Raw genomic sequence first — 19,473 nt, 5'->3', positions numbered from 1 at the left:
TTCAGATAAATGAGAGCATCGAGGTCACAGGTCACACAGCCAATTATGTATTTGAACTTCGACCTTACAAGATTACATGTCGTGAAGAGAGACACTTGATTGGCTAATTTGGCCAACACCAGCATTTGAATTCCACTGCACCATAGCAAGTCATGGATCATGCACTGCTTCAGCAGTCAAATTTACAACGTTTTTACCTGCCGTTTTGGGGAGAAATTGTAGACTATTTCTGTCATCGGACGATTAAGGGAACAAAGAAGAGATTTGGGAGTACAATTGTTGTTTGATGAAGGACACATTGCCTCCGTTCGACACCGAGAGTTTATGTAAGTTAAACACATTCAGTGGATCATGGATGTCCGTTATACACTCAAATGACCTTGGACAATTCCGCGGGATTTCAGTTAAGTTTCAAGCTAGAGTTTGCTGCTTTGACACTTTCCATATGCCACAGAGGACCATTTCAAACCAACCACTGTTCATTGAGAACATCATGATGACAAGAAGTGAGACTGTCCCTATCGATCATTGCATTGGTTCTCATGATAGAAACTCCACTGCATGCTGTGCATTGGACAAATCGGACATGGCAGAGTTATTTTTGTCACAGTTGTCAGTATCTTGTGGAAGCAATATTTTGGACTCGGCGGAACTAATCTATCATCCAAGTGATGTGGAATGTGGTTGTGTTTAGTTGTTTGCTTTTTGAAGTTGGACTGAACACTAAGTGTCTGTTCAAATATCGCTGTTAAGTCAAGGTCATCCCATGAAGTTTGTTTTTTTTGTAGCTCTGGACAATGTTTTTCGATGATTTTGCGTTTTGATTTGAACATGTAATAATACAACATTAAGTTAAAACTCTTATGTTTTCCATGTACATTCAATCGGAAAGGTATTTTGAAATGTTTAAAGTGAATTTTATTCGTCAACAAAAGTATATATGTCACAAAAATTACAAAATTTTTGAATAACTTTTTCATAGTTAACTATCTATGAGACTAGTCACTTTAATATTTTTTCACCACTCAGTTTCTATTTGGTACACATTAAAAAAAATTGTGATCTGTATGATCTTCTTTAAAGAGACAGAATTTACCATTTTTCAATCTAAATTCCATTGTCAGGGAATGTTTTGAATTAGAGTGTACTGTACATATATGCCAAAAGAATATATTTTACAGCTCATTTTATGTATAAAGTACAAAGATTGTATGTTTATTATAGTAGAGATACTGTTTTATTCTGCAGTAATATATTGTGTTTTTTAGTGAACAAAATTTATTGTGTGAGAAGTTTTTTCTTTTTACAGTGTAGTATAGTTGAATGTGTCGTAGGGTGAGTGCGTGTTGGATGTAGTAATATCCTCTCAACTTTTTCATAGATGTTCAACCTAACATCTGGATACATGACTCTAAGGTGAATTTTAGAATCTGCTGCTCACAAGGTAAACATATCTAAAGAGTGTACATTTATAAGCCAGTTTAGAAATTATCATTTGTATACAATACAATGGGGAGTAGCAGCACGATGATGTCATGTACCACATGTTGTGTGAGCATTACTTTGAAAAAGACGCTGTCAGGAATTACAATCACCGAAATCCCCTGAAATGTTACCAGGGCAACAGTAGTCTGCTGTTGCTAAGGCAACAGATACCATGCCCATGATATTGAATTCCCCCCCCCATCTCCAAGCTTGGTGCACACTCAATACAAACAAAAACAAAATGACCTCTACATTCTCTGTACAAACTTGGTGCAATGTTCATCACACTCTCCACACATACTTGCTGCAAACTTAGCCTATGTTTGAATCAAAGTGTATATAACTGACTAACAAGATTGGTGCTTGTTTGGATGTCAGAATTTGTATCAAGTTTGTAACAAATAAGGAATGCAAACTTGTGGCAAATTTTTATCTTTCGTAAGGGTGGTACCGTGCATCGGGCAACGTGCTACCAGTCGCCCGCAGCAGCCCCATGACAGTACCCCCCTGGAACTTTATTATGTAAAGTTAGCGATATAGAGACATACAGTATCTTTTATTGTGTGCTGCTAGCCTGCAGCCAGGCTTTTTTTTTATCTAGTGGAGGGTGGGTGGGAATTTTGTGGTGTGAACTTGAGCGTGGCAGAAGTTGAAATGGACGATCTGTGGCTTTGATCATACTGATATGCGCATGGATAATGACGTGGCAAGGGTGACGCAAGTTGTTTAGATAACGGTAAATTTGAAGGCGGTTGGTAGATAAGGTTATGTCGCCAGTGCATCCAGCAAGCAGTAGAAGTAGTGGTGCATGGTGACCCATACTAAGCGAGGTCTAAACCCTTCTCCCCGTGTCCCTCCAGACGTTAACAATGATTATAGCAAAGCCATAATCACCCATTAACGCAAAGGAACGACACGGAGACAAGTGTTTGGCCGAAATCCGGGGTTATGCATGTACTGCCATGGCGGGGGCAACGAGGCGTCATAGCGGCCTGGATGGCGGTACCGGGTTATTGGTACCGTGCATCGGGCAACGTGCTACCAGTCGCCCGCAGCAGCCCCATGACAGTACCCCCCAAATTATGGCCAAACCGCGGGACTGCGGTGCGGCAGTAAAGCAGCCCCCCCCCCCCCCCCCCCCCCCCCGTGTTGACCATGCGTCATTGGGAGATTTCTCATAGTATATGTTCATTGTTCCTAACGTTTCATGTCTCTATAGTTCATGTAGCGCCATTACATCGTTGGTATTGTCCACCGAGAACAGAGTCCTACGTCAAATTGTTGGCAAGTTGCGAGTACCTTTGGTACTATGTCGAGGGTCTCCTATGGTGTCGTGATGTAGATCGGTACGCGTCACTCCTCCATCTGCCCAGTGTCTTTATGAGCCAGCCAGGTAAGCCGGCTTCGGCGGTGGTTGTGGCGGCACCACCGCGGAAGCCGTGTCCCCAAATTGAACAGGCGACTAATATTGGGTACATCTCTTTCCATTCTCTTGCCATCCCATGGCAGAGGTGGCACGGCGAATGGGCCAATTGTGTGGACCAGGTGCAGTTCGTTTGTTATTGCGGCGGAGACGGTATCCGGGTTGATCGTTGCTGACCGGCGTTGTGGGTGTAGCGCGGTGTTTGGTTTTCACTGGAGCTGATGTCGGCACCATGGGTGAGGTCGTGGATGAGGCTGGCTGTGAATTGTTTATGCTGGTGGTCGTGCAGGGCAGCTGGAAGCTTAGTGAGGTTTATTGGTGTCGTCGGCTGTAGCATTGCGATTGTCGCTGTGTGGATGGTCGCTCCCTCGAAAGGGCTGGGAAGGTCTCTTGTCTGGTGCCTTGGTGGTGTTGCAAAGCATTATGGTCAGTCGCGTTACACACGGAGCACTTGTGTAGCCTGCCATATTGGCAGGGGGTCTTGCATGTGCTGGAAATTGAGGTCTGGGTTTGGCTTGCTCCAGTTGGCCCTGTCTGGGTAACGGGCAGCGTACAGGCGGAAGAATTGTCGTACGTGAGCCAGGCTTCCGGCTTGTAGGCGGCAGCTTTGGAGGCGATGAAACGAAGGTAGGTGGTCATGGGGATCGCCAAATGTGGGTAGTAGAATGTTCGATATAAGGAAAAGACGAGGAAGCACTGTAACCAGGTGTCAAAGTCGTCGATAGTTTTCCGCTTCACCTCGGTTGTGAATGTGGCTACGCCACGGTTGTCTGGATCGAAAGCTACTTGTGTCTTGGTAGCCTGGGTTGAGTTGGGAGCTAGGGCATCCGGGTGTAAGTCACCAAATTCGATGAACTTACCGAGGTTAGCCAAGGCGTTGAGTGTTGATTGATCGACGTATGGCAGTAGCATGTCGGCTGGGGGTATTGCTGCAGAGGATTTGCCCGTTGGCCCGGCGCTAGGTGGTGGGCGCCATGGCGGTGCATTGTGACCGGCTGGCTGGGCGGGTTGAGCGTAGGGCGCAGCCATATTGTCCAGGTTGTTGTTATGAGGTGCGCCGCCATCGGTAGGGTGATGTGCGCAGCGCCACCACTGGTGGGCGAGTCGGGTGGGGCAGCTGGAATGGCGAGTTGATATCCACTACGATTAGCGAGATGATTGCTTGGGTGGGCTTGAGTAAGCACCGAGCTGGACGGAGCGGCGAGCGTCGTCGGCCCGGCGGCGATGAGTGAAGCAGGTGATAGTGCACCAACGACTGTATCAGTTGGCTGGACTTGCAGGTTGGGCGTCGGGACAGGCGCCGGTGCTGTAGTGTTGGTAGTTGGCTGCCGTAGTTCCCGTCGGATTGAATCAATGGCGCTTGCGATGCCGGTTTCTATTAGTTGGCGACGTGGTCTGACATACCTGGATCGGCTGCCGCTGTGGCGGTTGTCGGCACGCCGCTGGCAGGGTTGGTTGGTGTGGTTTCCGTCGGTACTGACTGGGGTACTAGGTATTTGCCGAGGGCGCTGGGCGTCTCTTCGCCCTCGCTGATGTACGGGTGGCCGCCTGTGCGCGGCCCCTAGTTTTCTTGGGCCCCTGCTTTTCTTCGGTTTTGGCATGGTGAATTTTGTGGTGTGAACTTGAGCGTGGCAGAAGTTGAAATGGACGATCTGTGGCTTTGATCATACTGATATGCGCATGGATAATGACGTGGCAAGGGTGACGCAAGTTGTTTAGATAACGGTAAATTTGAAGGCGGTTGGTAGATAAGGTTATGTCGCCAGTGCATCCAGCAAGCAGTAGAAGTAGTGGTGCATGGTGACCCATACTAAGCGAGGTCTAAACCCTTCTCCCCGTGTCCCTCCAGACGTTAACAATGATTATAGCAAAGCCATAATCACCCAATGCAGAAAATACTGCTATCAGCAAAAGTAGCTGGCCATCAGCTAAAATATGCCAGTTACGAAAATGATTGGGGCATTTTGTAAACTCAATTTGCATACACACTACTTGTAATATATATATATATATATATATATATATATAGAGAGAGAGAGAGAGAGAGAGAGAGAGAGACAGAGAGAGAGAGAGAGAGAGAGAGAGAGAGAGAGAGAGAGAGAGAGTGGTGATATGTACAGAGTGTTATCACATGCACAGTCCAAGTTTGTCACCTCTGAACAGAAAATACCGGGATTTATTCTCTTGTCGTTCTACGTCACAACAACCCACGTCTTTGTCATCAATTTTGGTGCGTCGGAACTTTTTTTCGTCAATCGTCGATGCTTTCTATGTGCTCGTCAATGTAAACAAACAAAAAAATGGCGGCCAGTAATTTTCTACAGCGATCACAATTCGTCTGACGTGAAAATTTGTAAAAATTAGTCATAATTTTTAGAGTCTGACAAAACTCATCGACTTCGCGAAGTTCGAGTCCTGTTTTAGTTTAAAAGTCAATATGCGGGTTTGTATTCGTAAGGACCCCTCCGCCGCCTTAACTTACGACGCACAGTACTGCAAGTGCAAAAGTGGGAGTCAAGTGCCGCACGCTGGTAAAACTCCACTTTAATTATATGATGAACTAATAAGTAAAGTTGCAATAATAACGATAACAGCATAGAATGAACTTTATATCATGATTGAATTAATGGTCAGCATATTATGAAACAATAATATAGCAGTGAAATTCACAGGTAAACTCTTCATAGATAAAAAGATAATCTCTTCAAACAAACGAAGTGTATGTTTTGCGGATGGAAACTGACTTTGTTGATGTGGATAGAAATGAAGAATGACCGATGTCAGAGGTCAAAGATGGACTGTATAATTTGTTAATAGGGCCATGTAGTCTTTCCCTTACAATACCATCATGGGATCTTCAATGTCACAATATTTAAACACCTTTGACAAGTTTCTTTGATCTAATAAGTAATTTTACCTACTGTAATTATGCATTTTACTTTACCAGCCTTTCCATATTTGAGGTAGACCAGGGTAGGGGCTTATACACAGTTGTACAGCATTTTGAAAAAATACTCTAAAAACTAGTGGAGGGGCTTTTACAAAAGCATACAAGGGGTTATACTGGAATAAGTAGGTAGTTGGTTTTCTGCTGTTATGATGCATTAAGTAAATAAAGACTTACTAATGATTATAACGTTAACCTAAAACATTCTCATTCTATTTATGTCTTTCCCCCTGACAGTGGAGGACTGTGAGAGACACGATGGTTCGCCAGAGAAACCGTACTTCATGTCCAAAGAGTTGATGAGCATAACTGGATTGAAGAATAAGAAACAGAAGACTTAGATCATGTCAGAGATAATCACTTATTTTTATCATATCAAAAAAGTGAAATATACATATATATATACTATAAAATACTTTCTGAGATTAAAATTGAAATATAAGTAACCATGAAATAATTATGCCAAAGACAATGGGAATTGTCATATTGTCATGCAATTGTCTTCTTTAGTTCAATTATAGTTTCAATGTACAAATATAAATATTGAATTCAATTTAATTTAGAGACTGTGTCATGAAAATTAACCTTATCAGTGTGTTTTCGATAACCCTCTAAACCCCCTCCCTGCTTTGAAGTGTAGAGGTCCTTGTTTATCTTGTCCTTGTTTACCTTTGGCTCAAACCATAAAGATTGAAGGGGTCAGCATGTGACATAGATGTGAAAAGTGTTATGTAAACTTTACTATCAAAAACATTATCACTATGGAAACAATCGGAAAAAATGACATTTTGTAGAGATCATCATATTTATGTATGTGTATGTTATGAACACATATTAGTACAGTGTATCCGAAATTTCTTTCAAACATACTTAATGGTAATTTTTAAAAACTGCTTTTGTCACATGTTACATGTCTGTGGTATGTATTTTTTTTCATATCGTACTTTTTAATAAAATAACATTCATGCAAAATTTCAAATGGATATGTGTATATACAAAATTTCGAAAATGTTTTGGACATGATAGAGCTCTGCTCTGTTTTTATACATAATCTGGACAAACAAAAAAAAATCTGAGAAGTTCGATTTTGAAAATATTTTTCCGTTATGTGCATTTCATGAAAGAAAATTCAGAGAGAGGATATAGTGCAATATCTTTTAATGAGTCTGGCTTTAATGAGTCTGGCTTTCCACTGTGCAATTCAGATCGATATGCCAAATTTTTTTCTTTAATTTTGCTGACTTTGTCGTGAATATTGAAGTTAGGAAATTCAATGATTTAATCAAGTTATGTGTGTTGGAGAAATTTGAAAGATTGAAAATCTTGGCCATCATTGTTAATATGTATATTTTTTGCTAAATTATTGATTTGCAACTTAATTGTACTTTGTATATTGTGTTGCCTGTCATTATCTTTTTACTGTATTCAGTAACTTAATCAACAATTCAACCTTCGACGTCAAACGTTTAAAGGTTGTATGTGCCTGAAATTAGAACACAAAAACTTTTGCTCAAAACTTTAGGTAGTGCAGCTTTCAACCATTCTCTTAACAAAGCAAGAATAAAAATCGGGGTTGACACTGTACAAATTTAGCTTCTAAAACGTATTACCTCATACCTAGCAATGGTTGAAATTCAAAATTTCTGCCATTCCAGCAGTGTATGATTTCAGAATGTATGATAAGTTGTTTTTTTATTAAAGAAATGTAAAATTACTCAAACAGAAGAATGAAAGTTTCTGTTTATGTATATCCTAGTTAGCTCCCATTTTGTCATATTTATATGACAAGGAAAACTTATCTGCTAGGTGAAAAAGGCTGGTCTCTTTATGTTTGTGTGCAGGAACCAAAACAAAATTCTAATTTAGGTCACGGCTTCTATTAGAAAGTCTCCTTTACCAACGTTTTCGGACAAGTAAGAAAATCACATACCACTTCCATTACGAACATTTTTCTGATCTCAATACAGTCTGACAATGTCGGTCGGTCATTCATCTATTGTTATGCAAATGACCTTTTGTATCCCACTGTTGGCACTGACCATTACAAAGTTACTTATTTTCAACTTTTTTTCCTGTATGTCTAATCTCATGGTAAATTATGGAAATAAAGATCTCTGAAGGTCATTAAATCTATCCTTATAAATATTACGTACCTCAGTCACCAATGCATAAGTTGGGCGCTGTGTTTGATTGCTGTACTGTCTAGAGAAATTAGAAACATGAATGCTGTGCATATTGGAAGTAGAACAGAAGAGCTGTAAGCCAGAACACAGTTATAAGTTCTTATTTTACAACCAACTGACATTTTATATATTGATATAACACTAAAGTTAATAGTACTGATAATAAATGATTAAGGCCAAATAAAATTGATTTGTTTCTGGTCACCGCCCGCATCACTTCAAAGTGAGTGCGTCAACTCTTTTTTTTTCCTGTTTTTCATTTTTCCTCTATAGAAAAAAGGGAATAATGTATCAAAGTCTATCAAAAATAAAACAAATTTAAAAAAATCATGGCGCCGCATCACTTTTGCCACATGTCAATGACCAGAAACAAATCTATTTTTTTTTTGGCCTAAGCAATAATGTTCTCTTCCCAGCCCATAATGGACAAAAGCTATCTTTGTCCGACATAATGTATGAGGCGAAGCCAGATACATTACGGAGTGCAAATTTTGTTGGGTTGGAGTCTGATATGGGTCGGTTGGGGATGCATTTTGTATTGCTAATATTTTAGAGCTTTGGCATTGCTAGTGAATTTGTAGATGTAGAAAACATTTGGGCCCAAATGCTTGCTAATCGGATAAATTTTCAGTAATAATCTTTGTTGATAACGTCACAAAATTTGCAGGTATTGACAAAGCTATAATATAATTAATAATAGTGAAAAACTTTGATAAGCTATAGAACTTGCAGGAATGAAGCTATGACCAATGTTAATTCACAAATGCATGCTGTACCAATTATCGTGGAGTCAAAAGATACAAAATGTAGGAAAATTCTACCAGCCGTTAAATCTGGTCATTCATTGTTATGTATGTTTGGTGTGAATAAAGCAAACTGAAAATCAATGTACAAAGGTTTTATTTGCAAATATACAGTTTATACTTCAGAAATATAATCCAGAAAGACTGGTTATAAAATTTTGTGATGAAAAGCAAAGTCTACAATGCTAATCACCAAGTCTCAATAATAAGGTAATGGAGATAATATACAAAAAGGTAATTGCCAGGATAAAACCTCTCAAACGTCTGTACTTACTTAAATCTTCACTCGCACAGGCAAAATCACCTTTGACCTAAAGATTGTGACATCACTGAGAATCCTGTTAGTGTAAATTGTAAAACACTTTAATTGAAAAATTAAACAAATAACAGGAAAGTAAAGCATATACAACTAACATTAGACTAATATTTTTATTAGAAATAAAATGACAAAGGTATAAATGCAGACAGACTGAAAAAAAAACGGACAACTGTAGAAACTAACCATCACCCCTTTACTAGCTATCGTTTACTTAGTTCTAAAATTACCTGTTGTATTCATCATATCTAGCCATAATGATACAGTTTTCTTCTACATTTTCACTCCCACTGTATCATATTCCTAAGCTGTGAAGTACGCTTAATGATAACATATTAAAGGCATGATATTATTGTTAAGGCATCCTGCCTAAATAAACTTCGAATCCAAAGCACCTGTAGTAACTGAACATGAGAGGGCGCTATTCATAAAAAGCAGATACACGCCGAATTCCGTGGCCTAACGAAAGAGACTTCCAACACTCAACATAATGCTATTGTATGGTGCGAGACATGCGTGTTAGAATCTTTCCGATCGACACCTATTGCCTGGTAATGAGGGCTATAGCACTCGTCGATTACCCTGAGAGGCCGTGTGTTACCAGAAACACATCGCTATTCCCTGAGGCCGTAGGCCGAGGGGTATAGCGCTAGCGATGTATTTCTGGTAACACACGGCCACGAGGGGTATCAGACGAGCGCTAGAGCCCGAATAAAGACAAGGCTATTGGTGTTTTATAACACACCACATGCTCATGTTGTATTGTTTTATAGTTTTTAATGTGTTTTGATATTTTGCACCACAATAATCCACTGTGACAAGTTCACTTGGCGATGTTTCCACAGCGGTTTCAGTTGTACGTGGTACCACTTTCTTTCAAAAAATATTCTAAACATACCTACCGACATCATTAGTTGCACTTTAATCTTTTCCGTCGATGAGCTGTTCAAGTTGCCGTATGTTGTGGGTTCGAATCCGATGGAAAAGTATCCGAATTCCTACGCTGCTGGAATGTTGGAAAATGTTCGAAAATCTGTTTTAGAGAATGTGTCGTCACCTATCCTGGACGCACATCACCTTCTAGTCACCCGCCATTGTTACAAAGCTACAGACGACACAACAGTCACGTGACCGGGCACTTTTCCAAATTTGGTCAGAACTATTTCCCTAGGGAAATAGCTTTTCAAAAAATGCCCTCTGACGTCACTTTTTTTGATTGGGTGGGGACGAGACGTATCTATTTTCTCGTCAGGTGACGTATTCTGGCGAGTCGCGACACGAAATGAGCATTTGGCGTGTTTTAAAAAATATTAAAACCTTTTAATATATAAGAAAATGCTTCTTGCTTGCCACAAAAAGTCAACTGCAACTTCAAAAGAGCGATTCGATTTGACTGTAGCCTCTGAAGGCTACATCACATTTCAAAGCAAATTTACTAGACTTGAAGATAGTTACTAAAATAAAAAATCATATTTCTCGAGTTGTTTAGACGGATAGTTTTATCCTTATTTCAATATTGGCGAAACTTTGTTCAGACCGATTTCACAAAAATGTCATGTAAAAGCTAGCTTCAGTACAGTTTCGATTTACAAATAAAAGTGAACAGGTCGTGTTTCACATGTTGTGACAGGAATTGAATCGTACATCTACACTATTGTTTAAACTACACTCACTGAAATTGCGCACTGCGCACTGAAATTCTCTAAAACGTTGAAAATTGTTATCTAAATCTTCAAATCTTCACGTAGGTCACCTCACATCTCACTACGCTGTTGGCTCTTGTCCTCGTGGTGCATGGGCCAGCGCCCTCTATTATACTCATGACCTTGAGTTTAGCCATATGCTCAGGTAAACCAAGATGGAGTCGGATCGACTGATGCTGGTTCTCTCATTTATATCGTTCATAATGACAAAATCAATAACTATTGAGTGGAAATGTTGCCATGCTAGATCAAAAGAGACATAATCGGATGCACAGGTATTTTTTCAAAATCCATTTTGCACGCACAATTGTTGATTTGCCCAAGTGTATTTGAGTTAGGATGAGATAGGATCTGTAACAATTCGTTCGTCTTCACGCTTGAGCGATAATCGGAAAATTGCATTGGTCAACATTATACATATTTGTATCTTTCAATAGTTGAAAATACCTCACCCATGGTATATTTGTACCCCAGGGGTGAAGCGACTGTCACCAATATACAGCATTCATTCAGTATTTTGTCTACAAAATGTTATCCTCTCAACTTAATTACATCTGTTCACAGAACTGCATCACACTGCGCCTAGGGCCTTGTATGTCAAATAAGGAAACAAATTGTGAAGCACCCCCTTGTCAAAGCTCCTAAATTTTCTGAGTGAAAATTATTAGAAAACAACATCATTTGGGCTTATATCTTCTCTAGACATGAGGCGACATCAACATAGAATAATATTTTGCAAAAACTATCTTTCTAAACGTGAGAAATAGAGGGTTTTCGGAACGTAAAATGATGTCAACGGTGCGATTCGTTCGTTGTCACGCTTGAGTGATAATCAGAAAATTGCATCGCGCCAAAAGTTTTTGACAGAAATGCAATATTTTGATGAAATGCAGACATACACATCATCTTGGTGTTTCTGTCTATTGAGAAAATACTGTAATGTATTTGTCATTCCAGCCTCTAACATAGATTCTGTCTCGGCTGACTGAAATGTACCAGGGCCAGATCCCTTCACCTTGGAATAGATGATATTTCCACGTCCCATCTCCACTCCACATCGAAATCCTATCATTGTAGTAATCACAAACATAGACATTGTCAGCGCCATCAAAGGCAATGCTGTGTGGGAGGTCCAGCTGACTATCGCCGTGACCGTACACACCGTATTGGTACAGGAAATTGAAATCAGCATCAAAACACTTGATGCAGTGATTGTTACAGTCAGACACCATGATGACATCCCTACTGTTGACAGCGACAAAGTAGGGGTACTTGAATTCTGTACAGCCATGACCTCGACTACCAATCTCCCCAACATATTGACCATTCGTGGTGTACTTGAGTAACCTATGGCCTTTAGCATCGGTGACCAACACAAACCCTTTCAAGAGAGCTATGCACCAGGGATTTGTGTCTCCAGGTAAAGTAATTATTCTTATAACTTTATTATTTTGATCACAAACAATAATTTGCAAATTATTGTCATCAAGTATGTAGAAGTAGTTGTCCTGAGAGACTGCTATGGACCGTGGCTTGAATGGTTTGGCAAACTGATCACTGAAACTTCCCAGCACCTTTTCACATGTGTAGTCTTGGTTCAGTATCTGAACTACGTTGTTGCCTTTGTCACACACCAAAAGTCGGTCATTGTGAAATGTTAAACCACACGGATCGTTGAACTTCTGTCCTGGACTAGGACATTGACCCTTCAGTTTGAATTTTGACCAGCCACCTGTAAGGTCAAAGGTTAAAACAAGCACGTCAGCAGAGTGCAATGCATTTGCAGCGTAACAAACTGTTCTCACAAACACCCCTTGAAAGTGAGAATAGATATCAACACAGTTCAAAGTGCATCAAAATGACAATTCATCAAGGTAAATACTCAATTCTACAAATTTTGTAATTCCGTATTTTAGTGTCCTTTTACCATGGCAACAATGTATATTTCTGTTCTTAAAACTTACTTTTCATCATGCTAGACTGAAAACAAATGCCATATTTGCAGAGTGCATGTACTATGGATAAATGTGTTTGATGTTTTTGTGGAAGGCTAAACCTGTTTGATTATCTGTCTGGAATTAGGACCTTGACCAGTCAGACTTAAATTTCTCCCATTGACCACAGTGTCAAAGAGGTCAAAGGTTAAAACTGACAAAGCAGTTGTTGAATTAATAAGCTGTGTTTGCTGATGGTTTGGAATTATAAACAGTGATATTGATGTAAATCAAAGTTCATCAATATGACAAATCCAACAAAGTAAATCCTAAACTTTACTGGACTTTTGCTATTCCATATTTTACTGTCCTTTTACCATGGCAACGATACCAATTTGCATTTGTGACAATTATCTTTTATCAGAATGTAAGAAATGTTATCCTTTCAAGTAAATTCATATCAAGATTATATTGCAAGACACATACTATGGATGCATATCTCTGAATGTCTTATGGAAGGCTAAACCTAATTGGTCATTAAACTATTGTCCTTGATTTTGTCCAGTTGACCACAAGGTCAAAGGTCAAAAGCAAATAAACAACTGTCTCTGCTAATGTAGCTTTTAAGTTGAAAATAGATATACCTGTTTGGTTCTTTAACTTTTGTCCTAGATTTAACCTTTGTCCAGTTGGCGGCAAGGTCAAAGAGGTCAAAGGTCAAAAATAAATAAAGGTAATGAAATTCATATAAATGCCATGACAATAAGCTGTCTTTGCTAGTGTAGCTTATAATTGAGAATAGATATTAATATAAATCAAGCTGCTGCATAATGGCAATTTAACAGGGTCAATTACAACCTTGACATTTTTTGTTATTTTGATATTTTAATGTCCATTTATCATGGCAACAATATGCATTGATAATTCACAAAACTAACTTTGATAAAGAAAGATTTACCATTGTTCTCATCTAGAACCCATTAGTTCTGGAACAGATGCCTTAAACTTCATGAATTCTGTTTACATTCATTCAATAAAGGAAGGCAATGTTTCCATGGCAACACTTGTAGATTTCAGTTTAAAATAAAATTTTCCTCATATCTCTCTTGTAACACTTAAAATGAGTATCCAACCTACCTGCCTGGCTTAACTTAAAAAACCAATCTGTTTCAATAATTTCCAGCTGGGTCCTCTCTCTCTACATAGTAGTGGTGCTGTCAACTTATATTATAGAATACATACACTTTACACAACAACAACTGTAACTTACCGCATTATAGCACTGTAAACAAGTTCAGTGCATGATATTAAGTGAAAAATGTTTATTCCTTTTAGTCGGATTAATTTTGCCTTTATAAATCCCAGAACCAGAACCAAACATTCACCTTTCCCCTACCGATTGCCATATGTCAAAAATCCAGTCAAAGTATCAAAAGTCAGGTCTACTCTTGTACTGAATAATTGTTAACTTCATCCGGTACACTTACCTGGTGAATCTGCAAACACACATGGCAGATTTGACTGCTTGGTTTTAGTAGCCTTTGTTTCTCTCTTTGATTGCTGGACTTCTTTTGTTGGCTGATGTTGTTTGGCTTTTACTACAAGTGGCTCAGAAGGCTGTGTTTCTTTCTTTTCAACACAAAGTTCACGTCCTCCAATCACTTCAGGTCCAGTGTTACCAGTCTGTTTAGTCACACTTCCCTCTTCCCTCTTCACCTGGAGTTGATTGCGAGTGACTGTCTCCATCCTATCTCCATTTTTACTTCCCAATTTAGATTTTATTGCTATACCTGCACACATAGTAAAGCAATAGATGGGTAGTTTTTAGGTGCTTTTTAGAACTCTGCAATATCATATTGAATTATGCTTATTGAACCACTCTCACCTGTGGCAATAATATCATGCATAATATAATACAAAAGCTTTTGACTAAAATCTGGTGATACCTAGGGAAAGAAAGCGCTCAATACGAGAACAAATGTCAGATTTCTTTATTCTGAATTGTTGGGAGTGCAGTAACTTGAAAAGCATTTACTCAGCTCAAATTACCAAGAATGATATTATCTTACGCATTTCAAATATAGTACTGGACCAGATTAGTTGAACAATAATAGCTGTAGTGTTCAAAATTATGGCAAAATGTGTAAAATCCTAAATTCTTACATTTTCTGAAGATGTGTGTGGCTAATATGATTTATAAGCATTTATGATATAAACACATGACAATAGTTTAGCCAAAACTCATTGCACTCAATATTTTTGCTGCAATGACACTCTGGAAAACATATTCCAAGGTTTACATAGTAATATAAATCATTACAGTATGAGTATTAAAATGTGTTGGTTAACTGTGAATTGTCCTGTAATTGTGAAAAACTAAAAACACATCATCGATTCAAAAAAAGGACAAAGGACTTGTAATACAAACAAACAACTTTTTTTTAAAGACATTGAAATACAGGAACAACAATAAGTTCTGTACAAGTATGTGTTTCCTGGCTGTTCTAAAATTTGTCTTTTGTAAAGAAAATTGAAATAACAAAAACAAGAATAGTAAATTGATACATATAGCTACTTAGAACACTGCAAATTTTTTTAATGCAGTACAACATAATGTTAACCAGTGACATGAAGGTATAATCATGTTGTGCATTCTACAAATTGCAGGGGGGGGGGGGCTGATCATTATTTCCACAAATTAAAAAAAAATTGATGCAGTATTAACTGTCATAGTGATAGAAAAAAATGCTACCATAACCACCTCCGTCTATCGATCCATCCCCCAAAAAATCAAATGGTTCACCCCTAAGGGGGCCAACCAATGTAGTTTTACCATGCTATGTGCTTGAACAACATACATATATTAGATTAGACATTTTCTGCAGACAATCCAATAGATTATTACCTACATCACTTCTTGGTCTTCTGGCCAGAGGTCCATATATCTTTCTTTCATGAATATGACTTTGTTTGTGTACCGTCTATTTACTGTCTGTTCTGTGCTGTTTGTGTCTATGTTTACAACTATTGTGTTACGAATTCTTACCTAATGCCATTGAATTATGGATTGGTATGATTACGGTTATTTTACATGTATGACATGTATGATAGATTGCATTTTCACATTCTCCCAACTGTTTGGTGTTGTTAAAAGTATCACTGGATGGCATAAGTGTACAGTTAACATTGGTGAGACAGAGCTGGATGTTATGAGTTACATTGTATACTGTAGGCCAGAAAGTCACCTGAACTCTGGCATCTGTCAATGATATACATGACAAGGGCTGCTACAGCCTATGTTGTACATGATATAGACATAGCTGAATTCCCTAACAGATTTGTGAGAACAAGTTAAAATTGTATCACAATTCTTTCTACATCAGGAACAATATTGAAGTTAGGAACTATAGGTGGCATATCTATGACAATCTCCTTTCAGGTAGAAAGTTTGCTTTTAAGACAACGAACTAAACCTACACATTTTCATTCAAAAAGTTTCCATGACTGGTTTGAAACCAACACACAGCTCAACATCAAATACAGGATGACTTCTCCAAATAGTTTCAAAATTACCTTAAAGTTTACTGGTAGAAACATACCTTGCTTGGTCAGATGATTTCCTCTGACAACACCAAGATCAATCTGTAAACAGTCGGGATTTTCTGTGAAAACCAGGTCACTGTCAATGTCACCACAGGGTACATTGGTTAGATCATCATAGTGCTGCTTTTGAGCTTTCATCTGTTTTTGTGCCGTCATGATGTCCACAGCTCCACCAAAAGTCAAGAGATGGTTCAGATATGAAAGCATACTTTCTGCACTGGCAATTTTGTGTTCCAGAAGTTCTATATTGGCATCACTTTGTTTACACTTTGGTTTATAGATATCATCAACTTGACCTAGCATTTTCATTTGTTGCTTTTTAATTTCATCAATTAATTTTTCACACAGCGTATCAATTTGTTGTTCAACTGTAGACCTGTTGAGATCCAGGTCTTGTCGAACACCAAATGCTCTGTTCTTTCTTAGTTTTAAATCACTAATTTTCTGAGCAATTTTCAGTGTGTATGCTTTCATATCTGGCATATACTTCTCCAGTGCTGACTCTAGTGACAACATCTCGTGACTTCGTGATGGATGGTCGACGACTGTACATTTATGACATATTGGTACTTGACAGGTATCACAGTAGAATTCTAATTTAGTACTACGGTGATTATCACATAATCTTGGCTGAGTCATTCTGAAGTGCTGTGTTGACATCTTCTCTTTGTATTCTGCAATTGTCATTGGTTCGTGATCTTGCAAGACTCTCACTACTTTATGAGTTTGTATGCATACATTGCAGTACAATTGTCCACCACAGTCACCACACCAGTACATGGCCGATTTCTTACATCCTTCACACACCGAATCAGCTATGCTTTCAGAACTGGCGTTGCTGCTGATAACCTCCATAAGGTCATTCATAAATCGATTACTGGTGATAGCCGGTACCCCTCCAGAGGGTAAAGGCCATTGATTCTTGCAGGTTGGACATATCAGCTGACCATTGTTTGCTTTGACCCATTTTGTGAGGCAATGCTCACAAAATGTGTGATGACAAGGCAGTATTTTCGGTGACTTGAAACGCTCCATACAAATTGCACACAGCAATACCTTGTCATCAATGTCAGTCAGCAGTTTTTCTCTGGAGTCTAACGATGAAGCCATGACTATATTTGGTCAAAGATGTTCACTGAAAATAATACAACAAAAATTATTCATGTAAAATCCTGTAAATTATGTTGCAAATATCTTTAGAATATATTACAGTTCATGTTGTTGAACAAGTTTCATGCTACAGGTAAACATTTCTCTATCAGCATGTCATGCATTCAGCCTTTTTCATGTTTATGGTACAAGAGTTTTCCTGGTACTTGTACTTGTATTCCTATCAACTGAAATCAGTATCTGAGATGCCGCAGTAGTTCAGTTACCCACATCGTGTGCTTTTGAACTTTTAAGATACATGTATGTTGAACATCTTCTTAAGCCAGGGATGGAGAAAATAGCCGGCAGCCGGCAAAAACAACCGACTATCAGCTAAAATCTGCCGGCTGTGAAAATTTAGTGTTAGTAAAAGATAAGGACATTTTGCACAAACTCTATGTGCAGACATACCACCTGTAACCGCCTGTACTTTAATTTTTGCCACTTGTAGCGAAAATGTTCTGCATCCCTTTAAGTGTAGCCAAATGTTTCTATGGTGTGCATTTAGGTCAGCTCTATTTATTCTTTTAGCAATTTGTTTCCTGGTAACTTTATGCATAACAAAATCTACATTATAACCTACATCCCAGTATAGTTTGCTACCGATATCTGTGCTTCAAAGCATAATCCTGTAAGTTTTGTCCAACCCTGGCCAATAACACAACTTCAGTTCAAGATATTTTGGAAATCTTAATCATGTTCAGTATTCTAGCAATTTCTTTATGCGAATGTGACTGGTATGGTGCGTTGGTGTGTCGTTCCACATAACAGTGAACACTGCTTGAATGTATATGTCAACCTGTGGAATGTCTGTTCAAATGAATTTATGCCTCTTGCAAATGCAGAATACACATACAGATATTAGTTTTTTTACATATTTAAGTGGAACGTTGCTGTAACCAGTAACACCAGGAAGACAAGCATGTCGTACCGTACAATTAAAGGGCAAAGTCGGCCATTTATCATGAATTTTGTTTGATACGAGATACTACTCATATTGTTTGACATGTTGAAAGATACTGAATGAATGGGTGACCATGCATATATTCGACCCGATACGATACATGAAACCATCGCGAAAATGAATTAATGGTCATGACCATTAATTCATTTTCGCAATGGTTTCATTTTATTTGTCTAAAACCGGGGTCGAATATATGCATGGTCACCCATTCATTCAGTATCTTTCAACATGTCGAACAATATAGGTAGTATCTCGTATCAAACAAAATTCATGATAAATGGCAGACTTTGTCCCTTTAATATGGCGTCAAATGCACACTGTCCTCCCATACTATAGGTGACCTTCAAAGACCACACATTTCTCTACCTTCAGTGAAACACACTCAAAACTCACACCTTGGAGGTGAAATATATAGTGTACATTTTGAAACTTACCTGAACTGTTCGTATTTAACTAACTCCTATGTATAAAAAACCAAGTTAAGGAACAGTACAAGCGACTCCCTAATCTTCCACTGGACGTCTAAAAAATCTTATTAGCATATAATGGACGTGCACGTATCGTCATACCCTGTATGACCATAACTGACCTTTACACAACATGCCTTTTCATGACAACTTCCCCAGCAACAAAGGTAGCAACCCTCTACTGCTGGCTGTATTTTAAGCAGAGATGTTGACACATGAACGTAAGCACAAAAAACTTGTATTCTGCCATGGTAATGTGTACATTCAGTTGACAAAGACAGACTATTTGATTAACCTTAAATATTGACACTCTATTTCTCTTATTTTGCGATCTGACAGTGGAAGATTGTGAGAGACACAATGACTTGCAAGAGAAACTGTACTTCAGGTCAAAAAAGTTGATGAGCATAACTGGATTGAAGAATAAGAAAGTGAATACTTAGAATGTGTTGTCGATATAAATCACTTGTTTATCATATCAAAAAAAGAAATATAT

General features: G+C 38.6%; 2 protein-coding genes across 2 annotated transcripts; both read right to left on the bottom strand.

Annotated features, from left to right (window-relative positions):
• Window positions 1-2,783: 2,783 nt before the first annotated feature.
• LOC139114174 (uncharacterized) lies at window positions 2,784-4,477 on the bottom strand. The gene is made up of 2 exons (XM_070675756.1): window positions 3,615-4,477; window positions 2,784-3,191 (listed from the first exon to the last, which is right to left on the bottom strand). Exons 1-2 carry the CDS (start codon window positions 3,935-3,937, stop codon window positions 2,948-2,950), a joined length of 567 nt encoding a protein of 188 aa, XP_070531857.1. The 5' UTR covers window positions 3,938-4,477; the 3' UTR covers window positions 2,784-2,947.
• A 5,982-nt stretch (window positions 4,478-10,459) lies between these two features.
• On the bottom strand, window positions 10,460-19,096 carry LOC139114176 (tripartite motif-containing protein 2-like). The gene is made up of 4 exons (XM_070675758.1): window positions 18,945-19,096; window positions 16,394-17,532; window positions 14,282-14,584; window positions 10,460-12,592 (listed from the first exon to the last, which is right to left on the bottom strand). Exons 2-4 carry the CDS (start codon window positions 17,505-17,507, stop codon window positions 11,781-11,783), a joined length of 2,229 nt encoding a protein of 742 aa, XP_070531859.1. The 5' UTR covers window positions 17,508-17,532; window positions 18,945-19,096; the 3' UTR covers window positions 10,460-11,780.
• Between the last annotated feature and the right edge of the window lie 377 nt (window positions 19,097-19,473).

Source organism: Ptychodera flava, chromosome 16 (assembly GCF_041260155.1).
Source record: "Ptychodera flava strain L36383 chromosome 16, AS_Pfla_20210202, whole genome shotgun sequence".
NCBI lineage: Eukaryota > Metazoa > Hemichordata > Enteropneusta > Ptychoderidae > Ptychodera > Ptychodera flava.
Note: the sequence above shows the minus strand (reverse complement) of the source record. Positions and strands in the feature narration are given on the sequence as shown.

Excerpts from the sequence above, each read along its gene's own strand:
- LOC139114176 (XM_070675758.1), bottom strand. The coding sequence starts at position 17,507 with ATGGCTTCATCGTTAGACTCCAGAGAAAAACTGCTGACTGACATTGAT. Across the intron at positions 14,585-16,393 it reads AAATCATCTGACCAAGCAAG|GTATAGCAATAAAATCTAAA; the intron begins GTATGTTTCTAC and ends CTATGTGTGCAG. Across the intron at positions 12,593-14,281 it reads TGTGTTTGCAGATTCACCAG|GTGGCTGGTCAAAATTCAAA; the intron begins GTAAGTGTACCG and ends TTGACCTTACAG.
- LOC139114174 (XM_070675756.1), bottom strand. The coding sequence starts at position 3,937 with ATGGCTGCGCCCTACGCTCAACCCGCCCAGCCAGCCGGTCACAATGCA. Across the intron at positions 3,192-3,614 it reads ACTATCGACGACTTTGACAC|GACCACCAGCATAAACAATT; the intron begins CTGGTTACAGTG and ends GCTGCCCTGCAC.